The 21,031-nt window shown below is 42.1% G+C and overlaps 2 protein-coding genes across 15 annotated transcripts in view; both read left to right on the top strand.

Moving 5' to 3' along the window:
* ZFP3 (ZFP3 zinc finger protein) overlaps positions 1-18,398 on the top strand; it is a 102,624-nt gene extending 84,226 nt beyond the window's left edge. For 2 of the 6 annotated variants that reach the window (XR_009595528.1, XR_003590714.3), the window contains 4 exons: positions 2,186-2,271; positions 3,906-3,974; positions 11,307-11,354; positions 15,528-17,364. The gene's annotated coding sequence lies outside the window, so the exon portion shown is untranslated. Of the gene's footprint in view, positions 1-2,185; positions 2,272-3,905; positions 3,975-11,306; positions 11,355-15,527; positions 17,365-18,126 lie in introns of those variants that run through there. The other 4 variants (XR_006061149.2, XR_006061148.2, XR_009595527.1 and 1 more) reach the window with 3 other exon arrangements.
* An 895-nt stretch (positions 18,399-19,293) lies between these two features.
* Positions 19,294-21,031, top strand: part of RABEP1 (rabaptin, RAB GTPase binding effector protein 1) — a 92,097-nt gene continuing 90,359 nt past the window's right edge. For all 9 annotated transcript variants that reach the window (XM_042255572.1, XM_060395358.1, XM_060395355.1 and 6 more), the window contains exon 1: positions 19,294-19,549. In XM_042255572.1, coding sequence (XP_042111506.1) covers positions 19,516-19,549 — 34 coding nt within the window. In that variant the 5' untranslated portion in view covers positions 19,294-19,515. The remainder of the gene's footprint in view (positions 19,550-21,031) is intronic.

Genomic DNA, 21,031 nt, shown 5'->3' with positions numbered 1-21,031 from the left:
AGGAGGCCAGGGCCCAGCTGCATAATGTATTAGCCCTGCGTAATGTATTTCAAGCTTTTTAGGCTTGATTCAAAGTCACACTCAGATTAGCCTGCAGATCCCTGGAAAGAGAAGCCACTGTGTCCTCATTCTGCTTGTTTGTTTTTTTTTTTAAATATAAAATTTTATTTATTTTCTCTATTTGCTTATTTATTTTTGGCTATGCTGGGTCTCTAGCTATGGCGAGCAGGGGCTGCTCTCTAGTTGCCACAAGCGGGCTTCTCATCTCAGTGGCTTCTCTTGTTGTGGGGCACGGGCTCTAGGGCCCACAGGTTCCAGTAATTGTGGCACTTGGGCTCAGTAGTTGTGGTTCCCAAGCTCTAGAGCGCTGGCTCAGTAGCTGGGGTGCAGGGGCTTAGTTGCTCCGTGGCCTGTGGGATTTTCTGGGACCAGGGATGAACCTGTGCCTCCTGCACTGGGAGATGGATTCTTTATCACTGGGCCACCAGGCAAGCCCCTCATGCTGTTTTTTAAAAGAAGCACTTGTCACTGGTGAAATCGCCTTTTAGTTTATTTGTTTGTTATCTATTATGTCTGCTCTGCTAGACAGTAAGCTTTTTGAGAGCAGGAACATTGTCTCTTTCACTGGAGAATCCTCAGTACCTAAAACAGAGTTTGGTGGGTAGCAGTCACTCTCTGGGGCTTCCTTGGTAGCTCAAATGGTAAAGAATCTGCCTGCAGTGCAAGAGACCTGGGTTTGATCCCTGGGTTGGGATGATCATCGGGAGAAGGAAATGGCAACCCACTCCAGAATTCTTGTCTGGAGAATCCCATGGACAGAGGAGCCTGTTGGGCTATATAGTCCATGGGGTAGCATGGGGTCACAAAGGGTCAGACACAACTGAGCAACTAACACTTTCACTTGCAGTCACTCTTCATATTGGATGGATGGATGAGTGAATGGATTAATGCAGAAGTCCCCAACCATTTTGGCATCAGGGACTGGTTTTGTGGAAGACAGTTTTTCCATGGGGTAGAGTGGGGGGTAGTTTCAGTTTTGCCGGGTATTCACCTCCTGCTGTGCAGGCTTGGAGGCGGGTGGTTTCTGGACTGAGGCATACACATCAGATTCCCATGTTACCCCCTCCCAAAGTCTAGAGTTACAGCTATGCTGGAGAATTGATTTACATTGGTCCCCTGCATGACTGAAAAAACAGCCACAGTCATCTCACCTCTGCTACTTAAAAATGATGTGAGAGTTTTAACCAATGCAATGAGACAAAAAAAAAAAAAAAAGGACACAAAAGGTACAGTCGCTAGTAGTTGTTGAGTTGGTCAAAATGTTTTTTTGGATTTTTCCATAGGATGTTATGGAAAAACCAGAAAGAACTTTTTGGCCAACCCAATAAAATCAAAAGAAATGATTGGTTACAAGGGTGTTTGAGGGGAGCCTGAAAAGGAAACATATTTTTTGCCAAAATTATTTGAGAATGCAGGTGTTTTGCTGGTTATTGCCATCTTAGAAATCTGAGAAGGAAGAGAAAAAGTTAGCACTATTGGGGACTAGCCAAGTGTCAACAAAGATCTAATTTATGATCAAACTATACATGCTTGCTTCCTTTTCATCATCATAACAGTTCTTTTCAATGTATTTACTGGGACTGACAAAGAAGGAACTAAATACGTTCCATAAGATAGTCATCTATTAGAGGACAAGAGGCTTTTTGTTTTTGTTTAATCTTACAGTAATCTAACCTTTAACCACAAGGCTTGAGATAAGCAGAAAACTTGTAAACTGTATTTATCATGACAGATTGTATTTGTTCATTTGGGCCACAAAATACACCTGATATAGGACACTGAATGTGCTTACTTACTCTGAAAGTTAACTCAATGGTTTTATGATAATTAATGTGCCACTTTATAAATGAAGTAATTTGGGTTGCATACACGTGGATTGGCTCAAAGAGCTGCTGGGAGGTTATGTGCTGAGACCCACAACCGAAATTATGGCATACAACCAGTCTGGAAAGGACACCTCTGCTGCCATCTGAGAGTTAATTGTGCGGTGACATTGTTGATGGCACTGGGAACTGGAGGCTACCACTGGTATGGTTGCCACTGCTGATGCCAGAAGCTGGATGTTGCTGTCACCCCCTCTACCACAGTCAGTGATGATGCTCCACCATCTCTATTTATTCTTTAGCTCCCGATTTGATATTCTGGACAGTGCACTAGGTTGGCTGTACCTAGATCATGTGCTCAGGCCCACCCTCAAAGGAGACTAAGAAGGTAAGTATCTGGAAAGTTTCAGCTTCTATGCTGGGAGGAGGGCTGTATCATTCACCAAGACTGTTAAGGTGGGGAGAGGGCTTCCAAATGTGGGAATGGAGTTCTGATATAGGAAAGGGGCTCAGATTCTGAGCAGTCATTTATTTATTTATTTTTAACAATAAAATGATTTATTTATTTTTGGCTGCGCTGGGTCTTTGTTGCTGCCCCCAGGCTTTCTCTAGTTGTGGCAAATGGAGGCTACTCTCTAGTTTTGGTGCATGGGCTTCTTGTTGCGATGGCTTGTTTGTTGGAGTTTTCTGTTGTCATCTTATTGAACCCAAAGCAGCATGTAATAGTGTTGAACACTTTTTGAAATGCTTTCTTCTTGAGCTTCCAGGACTTCACACTGGTTTTCCCCCTCTTTCTCAACTGACTTTGTTTGCCCAGAATTCCTCTCCTTAGGCGTTGCCTCTCCTCCATCTAATTCTTTCCCTCAGTGATTTTTCCAGCCTCTTTACCTATTTTTTTTTAAAGCTAAAGAATATTTATAGGAATTCAAACATATACAGCATCCAACAAGATAAAATTAATAATGTCCAATAAAAGATTATCAACATGCAGATAAGCAAGATATGATCTATAAAAAGTAGAAAAAAATTAGTTACTGAAAACCAATCCAGATGGGACACAGAAGATAGAATTAAAACCAGGAATGTAGACAATTATTCCTAAACTTACGGAATGTAGCTATATTCCCTAAGTTTAAGAAGCTGGAGTAAATATTGCACATTTTAAATAAAGACCGAAAATGTTTAAAAAGACCAAGCTGGACATAAATGGATGAAAACTGCAGCATGAAATGACACTAATGAGATGAAGCCTTTCAGTTTTTGCCTGAACCTATCTTTTATTCCTCCACGAATTTTATTGTTTTCCACTCAAGTTGTTATTTTGAAAAATTTCAAGCTTAATTAAAAGTTGGAAGAATAGTAACTATGAACTCTTCTGTGAAGTCCATCAGTTGCTAACATTTCCCCAACATCTGTGTGTGAACTCTGTCTTCCTCTCCCCCTCCTTTCTCCCCCTGTCCCACTCACTTAATTTTTTGCTGAACTGTTTACAAGCAAGTTTCAATCAACATAATACTTCTCCCTTAAATATTTTTGCATGTATATACCCCAAGATTGGAATAAAGATCTTCCTAAGTAACTATAGTACTATTATGACATCTAAACCAGAATAAATTAATGTCACCTAATATGCTGTGCATATTTAAATTTCTCCAAATTTCTAATATATAACTTCTATAGACATTTTTTTCTTTAAATCCAAGATCCAATCAAAATGTATCTATTACATGTGGTCGTTAGTATCTCTAGTCTCTTTTATTGTAGAACAGATGACCCCTCCCCCTGCCATTGCCCTCCTTCCCACCAACGATGATTTTTGGCAGAGCTGTCTCTTATAGAATGCATTCTAGATCAATATTTCTCAACTAGGGTGATTTTTTTACCTCCAGGGTAAATTTGGCAATGTTTGAAGCCATTTTTGGTTGTCACAACTTGAAAGGTGTATCTTAATCCCTTTGGACTGCTATAACAAAATAACATAGACTGGGTCATTTGTAAACAATAGAACTTTATTTTTCACAGTTCTAGAGGCTGGGAATTTCACGATCAAGATGCCAGAAGGTTCAGCGTCTGGTGAAGGCCCACTTCCTGGTTCATGGACTTTTTTTTGCTATAATCTCAAATGGTGAAAGGAGGGAGGGAGCTGTCTTGGGCCTCTTTTGTTGTTTTTGTTGTTCAGTTGCTAAGCTGTGTTTGACTCTTTGCAACCCCATGGATTGCAACGTGCCAGGCTGCCCTGTCCTTCACTATCTCCTGGAGTTTGCTCAAAATCACATCCATTGAGTCGGTGATGCTATCTAACCATTTCATTCTCTACAGCCCCCTTTTCCTTTTCCCTGCACTCTTTGCTAGAGTGTGTACATGTCTACTAAGTCGCGTCAGTCATGTCTGACTCTTTGCAATCCTATGGGCTCCTCTGACCATGGAATTCTTCAGGCAAGAATACTGGAGTGGGTTGCCATGCCCTCCTCCAAGGATCTTCATGACAGGGATCAAACCCACATCTCCTCTTCTCCTGGATTGGCAGGTGAATTCTTTGCCACTGAGCCACCAGGGGAAGGCCTCTTTCCAAGCATCAGGATCTTTTCCAATGAGTTGGGTCTTCCCATCAAGTGGCCAAAGGATTGGAGCTTCAGATTCAGCAGCAGTCCTTCCAAAGAATATTCAAGGTTGATTTCCTGTAGGATTGATTGGTTTACTCTCCTTGCATTCCAAGGGACTCTCAAGAGTCTTCTCCAGCACCACAATTTGAAACCATCAATTCTTTGATGCTCAGCCTTCTTTATGGTCCAACTCTCACATCCGTACATGACTATTGGAAAAACCATAGCTTTAATAAGGATATTATTCCCATTCATGAGCCTCTGCTCTCACGATCTAATCACCTTCCAGAGGTCCCACCTGCTAATACTATCACCTTGCGGATTCAGATATTAACATATGAACTTTGGAGGGACACAAACATTCAATCTATAGCAAGGTGCTACTGGAATGTAGCGAGTAGAGACCAGGGATGTGTCTAAACATTCTTCAGTGCACACAGCAGTACCCACAATAAAGAATTAACCAGCCCAAATTACCAGTGGTGTTCAGGTTGAGAAACTCTAGCCTAGAGTTATCTGATTGCTTACTTATGATTAGATTCAGATTTGACATTTTTTTTGGTGAGAAACCTGAACAGTTGCTCTTGGGACTTTATAGAAAATCTCATCAGGAGGCTCCTCCTGTCACATTGTCCCTCTTGGTGTTCCCTAAGTCTGATCACTTGGTTAGAGTGGAGACTGTTGGGTCTCTCCACTGAAAAGCTACATTTCCTGCTTTGTAGTTAGTGAGTAATCTCTGAGGTGATACTTGGAGATCTTGTGAATATTCTATTGCCTCCAAATATTTTATTCAATAATTTACCATCTATTGATAATCCTTGCCAGAACCAATTAGCGCATCAGGGGTTGCAGAATGGTTGTTTTCTTCTAGTTTTCTATTTTTCCTTCTAACATTATTAGCTGGGTTTCTTCTGTAAAGAAAAGCTCTTCATTTCTACTTTTCTTTTTCACCTAACTATACTATAGATTAACAGAAATGTTAATTTAACATATTATAAACCATTATCATTGTTACACATTTTGATGCTCAAATTGCCACTAATTTGGCCAATGGGAGTCAAGTCAAGCTGTCTCCTGTGTCCTTTTGACATTCCCATGGATGGAGGAGCCTGGCAGGCTACAGTCCACGGGGTCACAAAGAGTCGGACATGACTAAGTGACTTCACTCACTCACTTAGTCTTTGAGCTTTCTTTAATCATTTTTAAAAAGATGTTTTATTATTTTTATTTTTCATGGTTATTGACTACCTCCCCCCCACTGTACATTTCATACCCATCACCCATTTACTTTGCAACTGGAAGTTTGTACCTGTTAATCTTTCTCATCTATTTATTTCCTTCCCTCACCCTTTCTTCAGCCTTTTTGGTCTTCTTTGCTTCCTGGCTCAAAATACATCCCAGGCTCATATTCTACCTTCCCTGCCCTGGAATCATTCATTTCTCCAATTTTTCCAAATGTTCCTCCCCGCCCCTGTTCCTGCCGCTTAGTTTCAGTGATTGAACCCATGCTCCCTGCAGTGGAAAGATGGAGTCTTGTCTATTGGACTGCTAGGGAATTCCCGAGGGAGATAGTGTTTAGAAACCAAGAACTGGGTCTTAGATATGTTCACTGCTAAGAGAGTATCATTGCTTCTAAGATCTTTCAGTTGACTGAGAAAAAATCATAAACTCTTAAAAAACATATACATTAAAAAAATTCTAATACTAATTCAAATTCAACAAATACTGCTAGATTTTTGTCCTTCTATATTTGTATCTTATTTCTCACATGGTCAGAATCCTGGTTCTCAATAAAATCAATATATTTGTGCATTTGCTATCTCCTATAACATATCCAAATAGTTTGAGGACTTCTCTCAATAGTGATTTTTGTTAGTCTGTGGTTTATCATTTCCTTTTGTGAAAAAATGAATACATATAGAAACATTTTCAGAATAGCAAAATAAAGGTCTCTGAAAATCTAGTCTTCCATAAAAGCAACAAAAATGCAGGCATAAAAGGTCAAAGCCAACTTTTTCAGAACTCTGGAAATTAACCACAGGCTTGCTAAAATTCAAGAAGGATTCATTCAAGAAAAACTGCTAAAACTCAGTAAGAACAAAACACTTTCTGACATTTTAATTTACTCTCTTCTCCTTCCCGTCTCCTTAGCTTTGTGGTAGATATGAAACTAGCAGCTATGAAAACAAGCAGCCTAGAAGGCCCTGGAGGGAACGGAGTAGGTTTGAATCTCCCTGCAAAATCCCCAGCTCAGAGAACTGTCACTATTTGGTCTGTCTGGTAGCTCTCTAAGAATCTCCACTCTTAGGGCTTGTTTTCATTAGAACTGAGCTCGGAGCTCACTCATTGCAAACAGCCCTATCCCCAGGGGAAAGTCAGTTGTAATTGTTTAACGTCACTGCTGCCAGAAGTGGTAATACCAGTTGGGACTAATAAGAGGCTGACCGAAAACTTGAAAGGAAAATCTGGGGAATGAGATGCCCATAAAGGATTTTGACCATATCTGACTTATTCTTGGAACCTTAGAAGGACATATGCTTGTGTAGGGCTGTGCACATGTCTGAGAAAGATCTGAGGGGCCTCAATCTCTCACTTCTGGCCAGTCCTGAGGCTTTGCACAAGCAGGAAGTTAAGGATAAGGCAGAGTTATAAACTGCCTACTGGAGCATTGAAGTCATGACCGAATACACACAAAGAGCCCCTCGGCAATGGCTGGGACTCTTTGTCTAATTATTAGCTGATTGTTAAAATAATTGAATAGAGACTTCAGTGACTGTGTAAACCCAAAATACAGACTTCATAGAATTAGCCCAGGAGAGTCATTAAACAAACTAACCAAAAGAGTGTCAACAACAAACTGGAGCAACAACAAATCCTGGGGAATTGGGAGTATGATTTCCAGAGTCACCACATTATATTTTCAAGAAAAAAATTATGATTCATAATGAGGCATCATTCATGTCTGGACATAAAAGAATGGCCTCTATATAGGGGGGAAAAGGAGCAGTCAGTAGGAGCTGTCCCTATGGAAGTCTAGACATTAGACTTATTAGATAAAGACTTTCCAAATAACTATAGGAAACTATATTATGGGACTTCCCTAGTGGTCAGGTGGTCAGGTGGTTAAGACTCCATGCTCCCAATGCAGGGGACATGGGTTTGATCCCTGATTAGGAAACTAAGATCCCATATACTGCATGGTTCAGCCAAAAAAAAGGGAAACCATACCTAAAACACTAAAGTATGAGAACAATGCTGTACCAAATACAGACTATCAATAAAGAAATGAAAATTATAAAAAGGGACTAAGTAGAAATTTAGGAGTCAAAAAGTATAATATCTGAAATGAAAAATTCACTAGAGGAGCTAGACAGAATATATGAACTGGAAGGAAGAAACAGCAAACTTGAAAATAGGTCATTTGAGATCAGCCAGTCTGAGAATCAAAAAGAATTTCTTTTGAATGAAGAAAAATGAACAGAGTCTCCTTTCTCCACGGGATCTTCCCAACCCAGGGATCGAACCTGGGTCTCCCATTGCAGGTGGATTCTTTATCAGCTGAGCCACCAGGGAAGCCCAAGAGACCTGTGGGACACACCTTGTTAAGCATACTAACATATGAATAATGGGAGTCCCAGAAGGAGAAGGAGAGGAGAGAGAAAAAGAATATTTAAAGAAATAATAGCAGAAAGCCTCCTAAATTTGATGAAAAACATTAATTTTCATATTCAGGAAGCTCAACTAATTCCGTATGAAAAGCTCAAGTGAGCTACATACTTAGCTCCATCACAGTCAAACTGTTGAAGACAAAAACCAAACAGCAAACCTTGAAAACAGCAAGTGAAAAGTGAACCATCACATAACATAAAATAATAACGTTAAGAGTTGGCTTCTCATCAGAAACCATAGAGACCTAAAGGCAGAGGGATGACATATTTAAAGTGCTGAAGGAAAAAGATTGTCAACAAGCATTTCCATATCCAGCAAAATTATCCTTCAGGAATGAAGGAGAAATTAAGACATTCCCATATAAACTAAGACCAACAGAGTTCATTGCTGGTAGACTTGCTCTACAAACAATACTAAAGGGAATCTTCAGGCTGAAAGACTCAAATTCACACAAAGAAATAAAGAATAGCAATAAACATATGAAAAGATGTCCAACATTATTAGCTTTCAGGGAAATGTACTCAACACCTGAATGATATATCATTTCATATTTGCTAGGATAGCTAAAATTGAAAAAAAACACAACAGCAAGTGTTGGCAATGATGTAGGGAATTTGGAACCTTCATTGCTGATAGAACTGTAAAACAGTGTGGCCATTTGGGAAAACAGTTTGGTAGTTCCTCAACATTCTAGAGATAGAGTGACCATGTGAGCCATCAGCTCACAGTTGGATAGACAAGTGAATGAAAGCATGTGCCACAAAACTTATATATGTATATTACAGAAGTGTTGTATGGGAATATCCCTCAGCTGATGAATGGATAAACAAAATGTAGTTATATGCATACAGTACGATATTGTTTGGCCACAAAAAGAAACCAAATATTGATACATGCTATAATATGAATGAATCTTGAAAATGTTATGCTTCGTGAACAAAGCTAGAAACAAAAGATAGCATGCTGTATGATTCCTTTTATATCAAATGTCCATAAGTCCATATTTATGGAAAATAGATAAATAGCTATCCATAACTGCAGGAAAAGGTCAGTTTTCATTCCAATCCCAAAGAAAGGCAATGCGAAAGAATGCTCAAACTACTGCACAATTGCACTCATCTCACACGCTAGTAAAGTAATGCTCAAAATTCTCCAAGCCAGGCTTCAACAGTACGTGAACTGGGAACTTCCAGATGTTCAAGCTGGTTTTCGAAAAGGCAGAAGAACTAGAGATCAAATTGCCAACATCTGCTGGATCATCAAAAGAGCAAGAGAGTTCCAGAAAAACATCTATTTCTGATTTATTGACTATGCCAAAGCCTTTGACTGTGTGGATCACAATAAATTGTGGAAAATTCTGAAAGAGATGGGAATACCAGATCACCTTACCTGCCTCTTGAGAAACCTGTATGCAGGTCAGGAAGCAACAGTTAGAACTGGACGTGGAACAACAGACTGGTTCCAAATAGGAAAAGGAGTATGTCAAGGCTGTATATTGTCACCCTGCTTATTTAACTTCTTTGCAGAGTATATCATGAGAAATGCTAGGCTGGAAGAAGCACAAGCTGGAATCAAGATTGCCGGGAGAAATATCAATAATCTCAGATATGCAGATGACACCACCCTTATGGCAGAAAGTGAAGAAGAACCAAAGAGCCTCTTGATGAAAGTGAAAGAGGAGAGTGAAAATGTTGGCTTAAAGCTCAACATTCAGAAAATGAAGATCTTGGCATCTGGTCCCATCACTTCATGGGAAATAGATGCGGAAACAGTGGCTGACTTTATTTTTCTGGGCTCCAAAATCACTGCAGATGGTGACTGCAGCCATGAAATTAAAAGACGCTTACTCCTTGGAAGGAAAGTTATGACCAACTTAAACAGCATATTAAAAAGCAGAAACATTACTTTGTCAACAAAGTTCCGTCTAGTCAAGGCTATGGTTTTTCCTGTGGTCATGTATGGATGTGAGAGTTGGACTATGAAGAAGGCAGAGCGCCGAAGAATCAATGCTTTTGAACTGTGGTGTTGGAGAAGACTCTTGAGAGCCCCTTGGACTGCAAGGAGATCCAACCAGTCCATTCTGAAGGAGATCAGCCCTGGGTGTTCTTTGGAAGGGATGATGCTAAAGCTGAAACTCCAGTACTTTGGCCACCTCATGCGAAGAGTTGACTCATTGTAAAAGACTCTGATGCTGGGAGGGATTAGAAGTAGGAGGAGAAGGGGACGACAGAGGATGAGATGGCTGGATGGCATCACGGACTTGATGGACGTGGGTCTGAGTGAACTCCGGGAGTTGGTGATGGACAGGGAGGCCTGGCGTGCTGCGATTCATGGGGTCGCAAAGAGTCAGACACGACTGAGCGACTGAACTGAACTGAACTGACAATGAGTAAAGGGTTTCTTTTGGTGTTAATAAAAATGTTCTAAAATTGATTGTGGTGATGACTGCATATCTTCATGAACATACTAAAATCATGAAATGTATACCTTAGAAGGGTGAATTTTACTTTATATGAATTCTATCTCAATAGAGCTGTACTAAAAATTAAGAAATATAGACAGTATAGGCTTATCCCCCCACTTTTTTCTTAACAAAATGTAGCATACTATATACTTAAAAAAATTTCTCTTTAAATTAGAGGATAATTGATTTACAATGTTGCGCTAGTTTCTGCCATACAACAATGTGAATCAGCCATAAGTATACATATATCCCCCTCTCTCTTGAGCCTCCTTCCCACCACATAACATACAATACATACTTTTGATTCATTTAACAATATAGGCATTCTTTTCATACTAGTACTCAGAAATATTCATTCTCTTTTTAAAGCCTATTTTTCATATATATTTTTATTTACTTATTTTATTTGGATGCGCTGGGTCTTAGTTGTGATATGTGGGCTCTGGTTTTCTGACCAGGGATCAAACCCAGGCCCCCTACAATGGTATTGCAATCTTAGCCACCGAACCACCAGAGAAGTCCTATTTCATTCTCTTTTGTGGCTATGTAGTACTCAGTTGTATAGCTGTACTATCTTTAATTCAGCACGTTTCCTATGTAGCCTTTGGGTTGTTTTTAATACTGTTTTGATATTAAAATAATGTCACAATTAATAACCTTGTTCATTTGTTGTTTTATTTTTTGCAGATGTATCCCCAGGCTAACTTCCTTTAAAAGAGATTACTGAATCAAGAGGTAAATGCCTGTGAACATAAAGTTTTGTTAAATATTATCAAATTTTCCCTCCACAGAATTTGTTCCATTTTGTTCTTTAAACAGAGCTTCACTAAAAGGGTAGGTTGTCAATCGCTCGAATTTTTGTCAGTCAATGATAAACAGTATCTGTGTAGTTCCATTCTGAATTCTACTTTGAGTGAAGTTGATATGTGTAAAGAACTTAGTCTTTTTTAATGAACCGCCATGTCCTTTTGCCCATTTTTTCCATCAGGCTTTCAGTCTTGTTTTTCTAGATTTTTACAGAGTTCTTTATATATCTTAGCTACTGACTATAAATATCATGTAAACTGGTGACTCTTAAACCATATGTCCATGCCTGAGCTCCAAATTTGTATATCTAACCAGCTACTTTTTTCCCCCCTCAACTATCTACTTGACACTTGCACTCAGAAACCCAAGAAACATCTTACATGTACTATGGCAAAAACAGAACCTTATATTCCCCCCCTTAGCAAATCCTCTCCTCAATAAATAAATAACTCAACCCCCAATACCTATTTTTCTGTATCTCTTCTGATATAATTCTGGACCAAGCCACCATCCTTTGTCTTTCTGAGCATGGCAGCACTTCCTAACTGCCCTCCCCACTTCCATTCTTACCTCTCTCCTCTCTCATAATCTGCATTCCCAAGTGGTGGCCAGGGTGACCTCTTTTAAAAGTGTAAATTAGATCTTCCCTGGTGGCTCAGTGGTAAAGAATCTGCCTGCCAATGTAGGAGACACAGGTTTGATCCCTGATCCAGGAAGATCCCACATGCCTTGGAGCAATTAAGCCCGTGTGCCATAGCTACTGAGCCTGTGCTCTAGAGCCTGGGAGCCACAAGTGCTGAGCTGACATGTTGCAGCTACTGAAGCCCCACACCACAGGGCCTGTGCTCAGCAACAAGAGAAGCCACTGCAATGAGAAGCCCGCCCACTGCAATGAAGAGTAACCCTAACTCATGCCACCAGAGGAAAGCCCTCGCAGAAATGAAAATCCAGCACAGCCATAAAAAAATAAATAATTTTTTTAAAAAAAGGTATAAATCAAATCCTGTAGCTTTTCCCTTTAAAACTTTCCAGTGGCTCCCATAATGGAAGGAATGTGTGTGTGCTCAGTCACTCAGTCATGTCCAACTCTTCGTGGCCCCGCGGCCTGTAGCCCATCACAATCCTCTGCCCATGGAATTTTCCAGGCAAGAATACTGGAGTGGGTTGCATTTCCTACTCCAGGAGATCTTCCTGACCCAGGAATCAACCCCAAGTCTCTTGTGTCTCCTGCATTGGCAGGCAGATTCTTTACCACTGTGCCATGTGGGAAGCCCTAATAGAAGGAATAAAATAGAATAAAATTAAATCGTTCTTGTGGCTTCAGTGTCTGACAGGATTTGACCCTTCTTACCTCTCTAGGAGTCTCATACTCCTCTGGCCTTCATTCGCCCTGCTCCACTCATTGTGGCTTTCTTTTATCTCTTGAACATTTCAAGTTAGTTATATTTGTAAAACTTTTATACATTTATCCTCTTTTTGCATGAATATTCTTTTCCTTTCACATCTTCCTGTGGCTGCCTCCATCTTTCCATTCAGGTCTCCACCAAAATAGCCTCACGCTCTATTCCTCTATTTGAAGCTTCTTTCCAAACCAGTTGGTGCTATGGATATTTCAGTTACATAAGCAACCAAATTCCATCTTTTTAAAAACCTATTTGAGGTTTCTTCCCCCCTCTTGCAAAAAAATAAATCTAGTTAATATATCTATAGAAACTTATCAACAATTAAAGTAGGGAAATAATGATTTGAGGACAGTTGCCTATTTATCTGAAAAAATTAAGTTAGATCCCCTGCCTCTGTGTGCGTGCATGCTAAGTCACTCAGTCGTGTCGGACTCACTGTGATCCTATGGACCATAGCCTGCCAGGCTCCTCTGTCCTTGGGATTCTCCAGGCAAGAATACTGGAGTGGGTTGCCATGTACTTTTCCACCCTTGCCTCATTCCATATGAAAAATAATTCCTGGTAGATTAAAAATCCAAACATGAAAAACTAAAATTATAATATTGGGGAAATACTGGGAAAACTATTGAGAATACATGTATGAATTTGGAAGTGAGAAAGGCCTTCTTGGACAAGATGAAAAATCCAGGAGCTATGAAAAGATATAAAAGTTGACAATTAAAATGTAAAACTTCTGTGATTTCTCTGGTGATCCAGTGGCTAAGACTCTGCACTCCTAATTCAGGGGGCCCAGGGTTGATCCCTGGTCAGGGAACTAGATCCTACATGCTGCAACTTTAAAAAAAAGGATCCTACATATTGTGATAAAGATTGAAGATCCCAAGTGTCACAGCTAAGAACTTGCACAGCCAAATAAATAAATATTTTTAAAAATAAAAAATGTAAAACTTCTATAAGTAAATAACACTATTAGTGTTATTAAAATGAAAAGACAAATAACAAACTAGAAGAAAATACACTATATATAATATACCAACAGTTACTATCCAGAATACCTAGGAACACCTACAAATCAATAATAAAAGACAAATAGCTTAATTTATATAAAGTTTATATAACTTTATATAAATTTATTTTTATCTGCTATATGCAAACAGCAGATAAAAATAAACACGAAAAGGTTTTTACTCTCACTGATATTCAGGGAAATGCTTATCGTCCATCAGATTTTTTTGGTCCATCAGATTAGCAGACATAAAGAGGACTGAAAAAGCCAGTATTGGTAAGGAGGTACAGAAACAAATATGTGCACATACTGTTGTCGTATTATTGATGTGATACTTTTTGTCAACATTCATTAAATGAAAAAGTGTTCATGATTTTTGATCTAGTAATTCTAAGGGGGTAGATTAAATCTTCTGAAAAGTCACTCCTATAAGTGCCCAGATAGGTATGCATGTCCCTTGCAGCATTGCTTGTACGTAATGAAAAACTGTCAGTAACCTAACCATTTACCGAGATGGAAAACTACATGAGAGTTAAACAGAATGAAGAAAAGCCATAGGTACTGACCATACCGTTGAGGAAAAACACAAGCTCAGAGTAAATGTACAATATGATCATATCTACGTGAGGAAGATAAAACAGAGGCATGTGTTTCAGCATGTTCATAGATGCATAAAAAAATGTCTGAAAGGATTCATACAAAGCTGGTAACAACAGTAGTTTGCCCTGGAGAGAGGTGTGGGATTGCGTGTGTATTGGGGGGAGGAGAGGTTGAGGAAGTATTTTTGCTTTCTCTATATATTGAAAAAAAGAAAACTAGAATTTTAGTCAAATAATCTGAAAAAATAAACAAGTAATTAAAAGAAGTGTAACATGGGCTTCCTTGGTGGCTCAGTGGTAAAGAACCTACCTGCCAATGCAAGAGACATGGCTTCGATCCCTGATTCAGGAAGATACCATGTGCCTCAGAGCAAATAAGGCCATTTGTCACAACTATTTCTAGAGCCCGGGAGCTGCAACTACTGGACTCATGGGTTTCAATTACTGAAGCCCGCACACCTAGAGCTCATGCACCACAGCTAGAGACTAGCTCCCGTTCACTGCAACTAGAGAAAAGCCTGCACAGCAAGGAAGACCCAGCGCAGTCAAAAATAAATAAATAACATTATTTTAAAAAGAAGGGTAACTTTCGGAGATATCATTTAAACTTCTAAAAATGAATTCAGTTGATAATGGCACTGAAGTGTTGGGGTATTTGCTGATACCCGATAGACATGGTTAGTCAGCACTGACAGCAAAAAGCATATACTCTGGGGTGAGACAGATTTGGATTTGAATTCTAGTTCTTCTGTTTACCGTGTGACATGGACAAGTCATTTAACCTCTCTGAGTTCTGGGATAATAGAATCTACTCCTAAGAGCTGTTATCAGGTAATATCTCTAGCATATAGTAGTAGGTGCTCAGCTAAGTGGTGTTATTATTAATAATGGTTAAAATTATGGTTTGTAATCCAATAAGAAGTGAGAAGCAGGTGAATGGTGATCAAATAGCATTGATGTGGATGGTTTACAGAAAGCTTACAAGGGGAAAGCCTACATGTGAAACACTTCTATCCTGCACAGAAGTTGCCTTTATTGAAGATCAGAGAAGTATGGTGTCATAAGCCTACTCTTTGGTTCCTTCCTGCCCTAGAGAATCTGGATCCTAGACAGAGAGAACCCCAACACTTCTGAGTACTGTCAGCTGATTGTCAAGTTGGGACACCTCATCTCAGAGCCGTACCTGCACTTGCAGAAACTGGAGGATTCTGACAAGGAAAATTTGGAGAATTTTGACATGGGATTTATCCAGGAATGTTTGGTTTATCTACTTTGTGTCTACTGTAAACCTTCTGGAATGCTGTGAGAAGTAAAATGAAGTAATACATGAGAAGCTGCATGTATGCTCGGTTGCATCCAACTCTTTGTGACCCCATGGACTGTAGCCCTTCAGGGGGATTTTTCAGGCAAGAATACCAGAATGGGTTGCCATTTCCTTCTCCAGAGGATCTTCCTGATCCAGGGCTCAAACCTGCATCTCCTGCATTGGGAGGTGAATTCTTTACCATTGAGCCACCAGGGAAACCTAGTAAACTTTAAAATGCAGCAAACTTATTGCCATTAGTATTGCAGAACCTTGACATTGAAAAGGACTGTAAAGATGGTCTAGTCTAATTCCACCAATGTAGTAGGAATCCTCCTGTAAGCATCTCTGACCAGTTGCTAGCCAGCTCTACTTGTACACTTACAATGACAGGGATTCCTTCCCTGAAAAGTAGCCCCTTCTCTCTAGTTAGCTCTGAGAAAAAGTTCTTCAGGTTGGTTGAAGCCTGTCTTGCTGCAGTTTCTGGGCATACAGCAGGCTTGTACACATTGACTTCCACAATTTGAAGACAGCCTTCACAGCTCAAGTCATCTCCCCCGCCTCCCCCACTAGAGTACTTTTGCCTGCTATTTCCATCAGGAAATAATTTTCAGATTCTTCATTCCCTGGGACTCCACCCACTCCAGCTGGTTAGTGTACCCTTGCAAACAATGGTGTGCAGAGCAAACATAGTCAGCACTGCTGATGTGACCTAATCAGGGCAAAGTGCAGAACAGGCATCACCTCCTGTGATTTACACACTGTGACTCTATTTTTTTTTTTCAATTGTGAATTCTAATAAGAGTCTCTGTGACTCTGTTTATGAAGCACAGAATCAATACTTTCCAGCAGTTGCATCAAGTTGGCTCATTTTAAGCTTGTATTTGGCAAATACTCCTAGGTCTTTCTCATCTGAACATCACCTTCCCAGATTTATAATTAGTTTAGGTGGACCCAGTTTAAGGAATATCACATTGCCAGCACCGTAGAAGGTGGGCTTTAGATACCATCCTTCATCCCTGTGTCCTTCCCTCCCTGGTTCAGGAACCACTGTCATGACTTCTGTGAAAGTCCTTCTCTTCCCATCTTTACAGTTTACCAACTTTGTATGGATGAGGTTTGGAGAAGGCAATGGCACCCCACTCCAGTACTCTTGCCTGGAAAATCCCATGGATGGAGGAGCCTGGTGGGCTGCAGTCCATGGGGTCGCAGAGTTGGACACGACTGAAGTGACTTAGCAGCAGCAGCAGCGTGGATGAGGTTTAGTTTTGCCTGTTTTGAAATTTTATATAAATGGACTCACTCTGTATGTATTATTCTACAACTTCTTTCTCTCAGAATTATGTTTGTGCAATTCATCTATATTGACTATGTAGCTGTTGTTTGTTCATTATTATTGCTGTAGAGTATTCCATTTTATGAATATTTTAAAATTTATCTATTCTGTTGATGAATTCTTGGGCTTTTATTTTATTATAAGCTATATCACCTTAGATATTCTGTATCTACTGTGGCACATGTGCAATGTAATTGATAAGTAATTATTACATGTGTTTAAATCTTATCTCCCAATTTCTTTCAGAGTATAAGAATCATGCCTTTACAGTTAATAAAGGCTTTGAGCATACACTAGTTTTCTTTAAAATGTATGCCTGGGGGTGGAATTGCTGGGTGTTAGGATTTACCTAAAAATATGAAAATGTACATAATCCATGCATGCTCCTAATGTGATTTCCAAATTGCTTTTTCAACCACCTCCTTTGTGTGGGGTGCTCTATGTGTTTAGATCAGCAGTCTAATCCTTTTTGACTGACCTTGACCTTGGGGGCCTGGCTTCAAGCCTCAGATTATCAATGGCAATAAACATACCTCTTACTCACTAGAAGAGTTCCTTCTGTAGAGGGTATCAGCATCTGCTATCTTTATGGTCCCTGCCTTGAATTAGTCATCACCAGAGAGAAGCTGCACTGGGCTGTCTTATCCTGGACAAAGGTCTTCATGTCCAGCATGGATCTGCAGGAGAGTCATTTAACGGGGGATTGGGGAAGCCACTCTGCTTGCTCTCTCAAAGGCATATCAGTCATTCGAAGATATTAACTGCTCAAAAGACTCAAGTCTGTGTATAGGCCCTTTTCTAATGTTAGCAGAATTTGGGGCAAAAGTACAAACAGATGCAACATGTCTACCTAAATTATTTAAAATTATAAATCACTCCAACTGTTCATATGCTCTATTCTATGTTGACAAATATACATCTTTAATGCCATGGAAGACCAGGTTCAAATTTAGGATCCCCAGACTCCTCAGATTTATATGCTAAACTGAGGTGGTGGTGGGAGCACTTGCCCTGGCCCACCTGCCCTCTTTTTCCATCTCTGTCCTGCACTAGGCATCTGTGTACTGCTGCTGCTGCTAAGTCGTGTCAGTTGTGTCCGACTGTGTGCGACCCCATAGATGGCAGCCCACCAGGCTCCTCTGTCCCTGGGATTCTCCAGGCAAGAATACTGGAGTGGGTTGCCATTTCCTTCTCCAATGCATGAAAGTGAAAAGTGAATGTGAAGTCGCTCAGTCGTCTCTGACTCTTCACGACCCCATGGACTGTCACCCACCAGGCACCTCCGTCCATGTCCATGAGATTTTCCAGGTAAGGGTACTGGAGTGGGTTGCCATTGCCTTCTCCAGGCATCTGTGTACACAGAAGCTCAAATGTCTGAGTGATGTGCTCCTCCCCCAAGCACAGCTGCCCCTCAGCCACTTCTAGGGGTCCCCAGACTCTACCTTAGAGAACATGGCCTGGAGAAGAGCCCACAGCCTCCAGTCATTTGGGGAGGGAATTCAGGGGTCACAAGTTCCAAGAACTTGGTCCTGAAAGAGAAGCACAGATGCCAGGTGGGCATGGTCCCTGGACACTAGGTAAGGAATGCGGTCAGAGCTGGGGTAGAGGTGCGTCTCTAATGTGTGTACCTATGCCCAGGTGTAAGGGCGGTATTGTCTACCTACCATCTTCTTCCTCTCCCCTCGTGGGTGCAAGAACTGTGTCTGGCTGTATCCCCATCACCCCTCGTGATGCGTGGCACTGAAAAGTCATAGCGCACATAGGTGCGTGATGGAAAGTACCTAAGAAACAGTTCCGCACACTTTATTTAAACTTTTAGTAGCCATTATATAGGCAGAGGCTGTGAGGTTTAAAGAGGTTAAGTGACTCGCCCAAGGTCACACAGCTAGAAGAGGTAGAGGCTGGATTTGCACTAATTTCACGATCTAGCCTCCTCTCTCGCCCTTCTTTTTGTAATTATTTTTTCCTCGCCTCTGTTTTGGGGCGGAGGGCGGGGAGCTGCCCCTGAACAAGGCCTGGCCTTTCCCGCCGCCGCAGCTCTCCTCTTGTTCCCCCTCCCCCTCCTCCCCTCCCTCCTCCCGTATTCAGCCTCCTCCTCCCCCCCCACGCCCCTCGCCCCTCCTCCAGCCTCCGCCTCGCGTTGCGCGCCCCTCCCTTCGCGAAGCCCCTCCCCTCCCCTCAGGGCGACGTCACGTGCCGCCCCATCCCCCCCGCGCCTGCGCACTGCTTATTTCCCGCTGTCAGGATGAGGAGGCGGAGGTCGGCGCTCGGGTCCGTCTCTGCCCGCGGCTGTGGCGGCGCCGGCGGCTTCAGCCTTAGCGGTTCCTCCCTGGGCGGCGGCGGCGGCGGCTCGGTCGACGCCTCCTCCGCCAGCTGAGCCCGCGGGAGCCCGGGACGCCGCTTCCCCGCCCATCCCCGCTCTCCGAGGCTGGCCGCCCGGCCATGGCGCAGCCGGGCCCGGCTCCTCTGCCTGACGGTGAGGCGCCCACCATGGCAGGCGCGGCGGGCGCGGCCTGCCCGGCGCCGGCGTCGCGAGGGGACCTGCGGGCGGCGGGAAGGGCGCGCATAGGCCCCGGAGGTGACCCCGCCGGGCGGAGGCGGGAGCGCGCGGGGTCCGGCGCTGGCTGCACGCGAGGGCGGTGCGAGGGCCTGGACGGCCGTCTCTGGCGAGGGGGCGGGAGGTGCCGGCGTTGGCCGTGGCTGGGGTGGGGGCGGCGTGAGGGGGGTGCGGGTGAGCTGGGCAGCGTGGAGAGGGAGCTGCTCTGGGTAGCGGTGGGACCGGCACGTGGGTTCTGCCCGTGAGGAGGATGGAAATCAGGAACATGTGCTATATTCGTTAGAAGAAAAATTGCTTAGGTAGTGGTGATGTGCCCTCCCCGCGCCCCGCCTCCGTCCATGTCACTGAATGCTTTGAGCTCAGTTTTGTGGCATGAAACTAACTGGCTCGGATCAGTAACTGGTTTTAGTAGCGTTCCTTGAGAGACGTCGTGGCTTAATGGTAAAGTGCTGGGGCCTGGGCGTCTAAAGCACCTGGAGCCTTCACTAACAAGCACTATGCAGGTTTCTTAGCCTCTTTGAACTTGAGTGTTCTCATAAGAAGATATTCATTCGTGCCTTTATTTTTTGTCTATAAGGGAGATAACATGACTTACATAAAGTGATTAGTATTAAGGCGGTATTTGGGAATGCTGAAATCGAGGCAAAAACGTGTCTTTTTATAGCACTTCCATCCATGGAAGGAAGGAGAAAGAGTCCTATCCTAAATAGTCCCAGGTGGCTGTTAGGCCTTCCCGACCTCTGGGAAGTTGGCTAAGCCCAGCTTCAGAGAGTGACCACATGGTTCCAGGTGTTACTATTTTGTGCCTGGTCCTTGGCAAGGTACTGTTGTATCTGGGAGTGAGAGTTCTTTCAGGTGTATTTCTATAGTCAGCGTGTGTGCTTAGCATCTTTAAGTGTGAGTGGAATGTTGGGATTTGGCACTGGCACATAGTTGGTGCTTAAAAACTTGCCTTTGCCTAGGGTTGTCTCTTAAGATAATATTTCATGAAAACCTGATTCTTTGTGCTTGCCTTTGAGGAACGTGAAACCATGTTACCAGATTTTAATGCTAACTTCTTTCTTGGAGTGTACTCTGAAGCCTGTTTGCCTCTAGTTTTAGATTTTGTTAGCTGCCTGAGGAGAGATGTCTAGCACCCACACACCTGGAGTTGTGTGAAAATCTGGATGCTGTTTCTGTTTCAGTAGATGGGAGGCATTCTCTGGTGGACTGTTGGAGGAAACGAGTTTTCAGGCTACCTTTTAATCCTCACCTTTTGCATTTGGTGTCAGGGAAGAAAACACTGCGCTTCTACAAACACCTCTTTGTTATTGCAGGCAGAGGCAGAGTAAAGGGAGCCCCAGTGGCTTCTGGTTCTGATCTGGAGTGGTAGGTATGCTTAGCTGGCGGCTGCCTTCTCTT

Source organism: Ovis aries, chromosome 11 (genome assembly GCF_016772045.2).
Source record: "Ovis aries strain OAR_USU_Benz2616 breed Rambouillet chromosome 11, ARS-UI_Ramb_v3.0, whole genome shotgun sequence".
NCBI lineage: Eukaryota > Metazoa > Chordata > Mammalia > Artiodactyla > Bovidae > Ovis > Ovis aries.
Note: the sequence above shows the minus strand (reverse complement) of the source record. Positions and strands in the feature narration are given on the sequence as shown.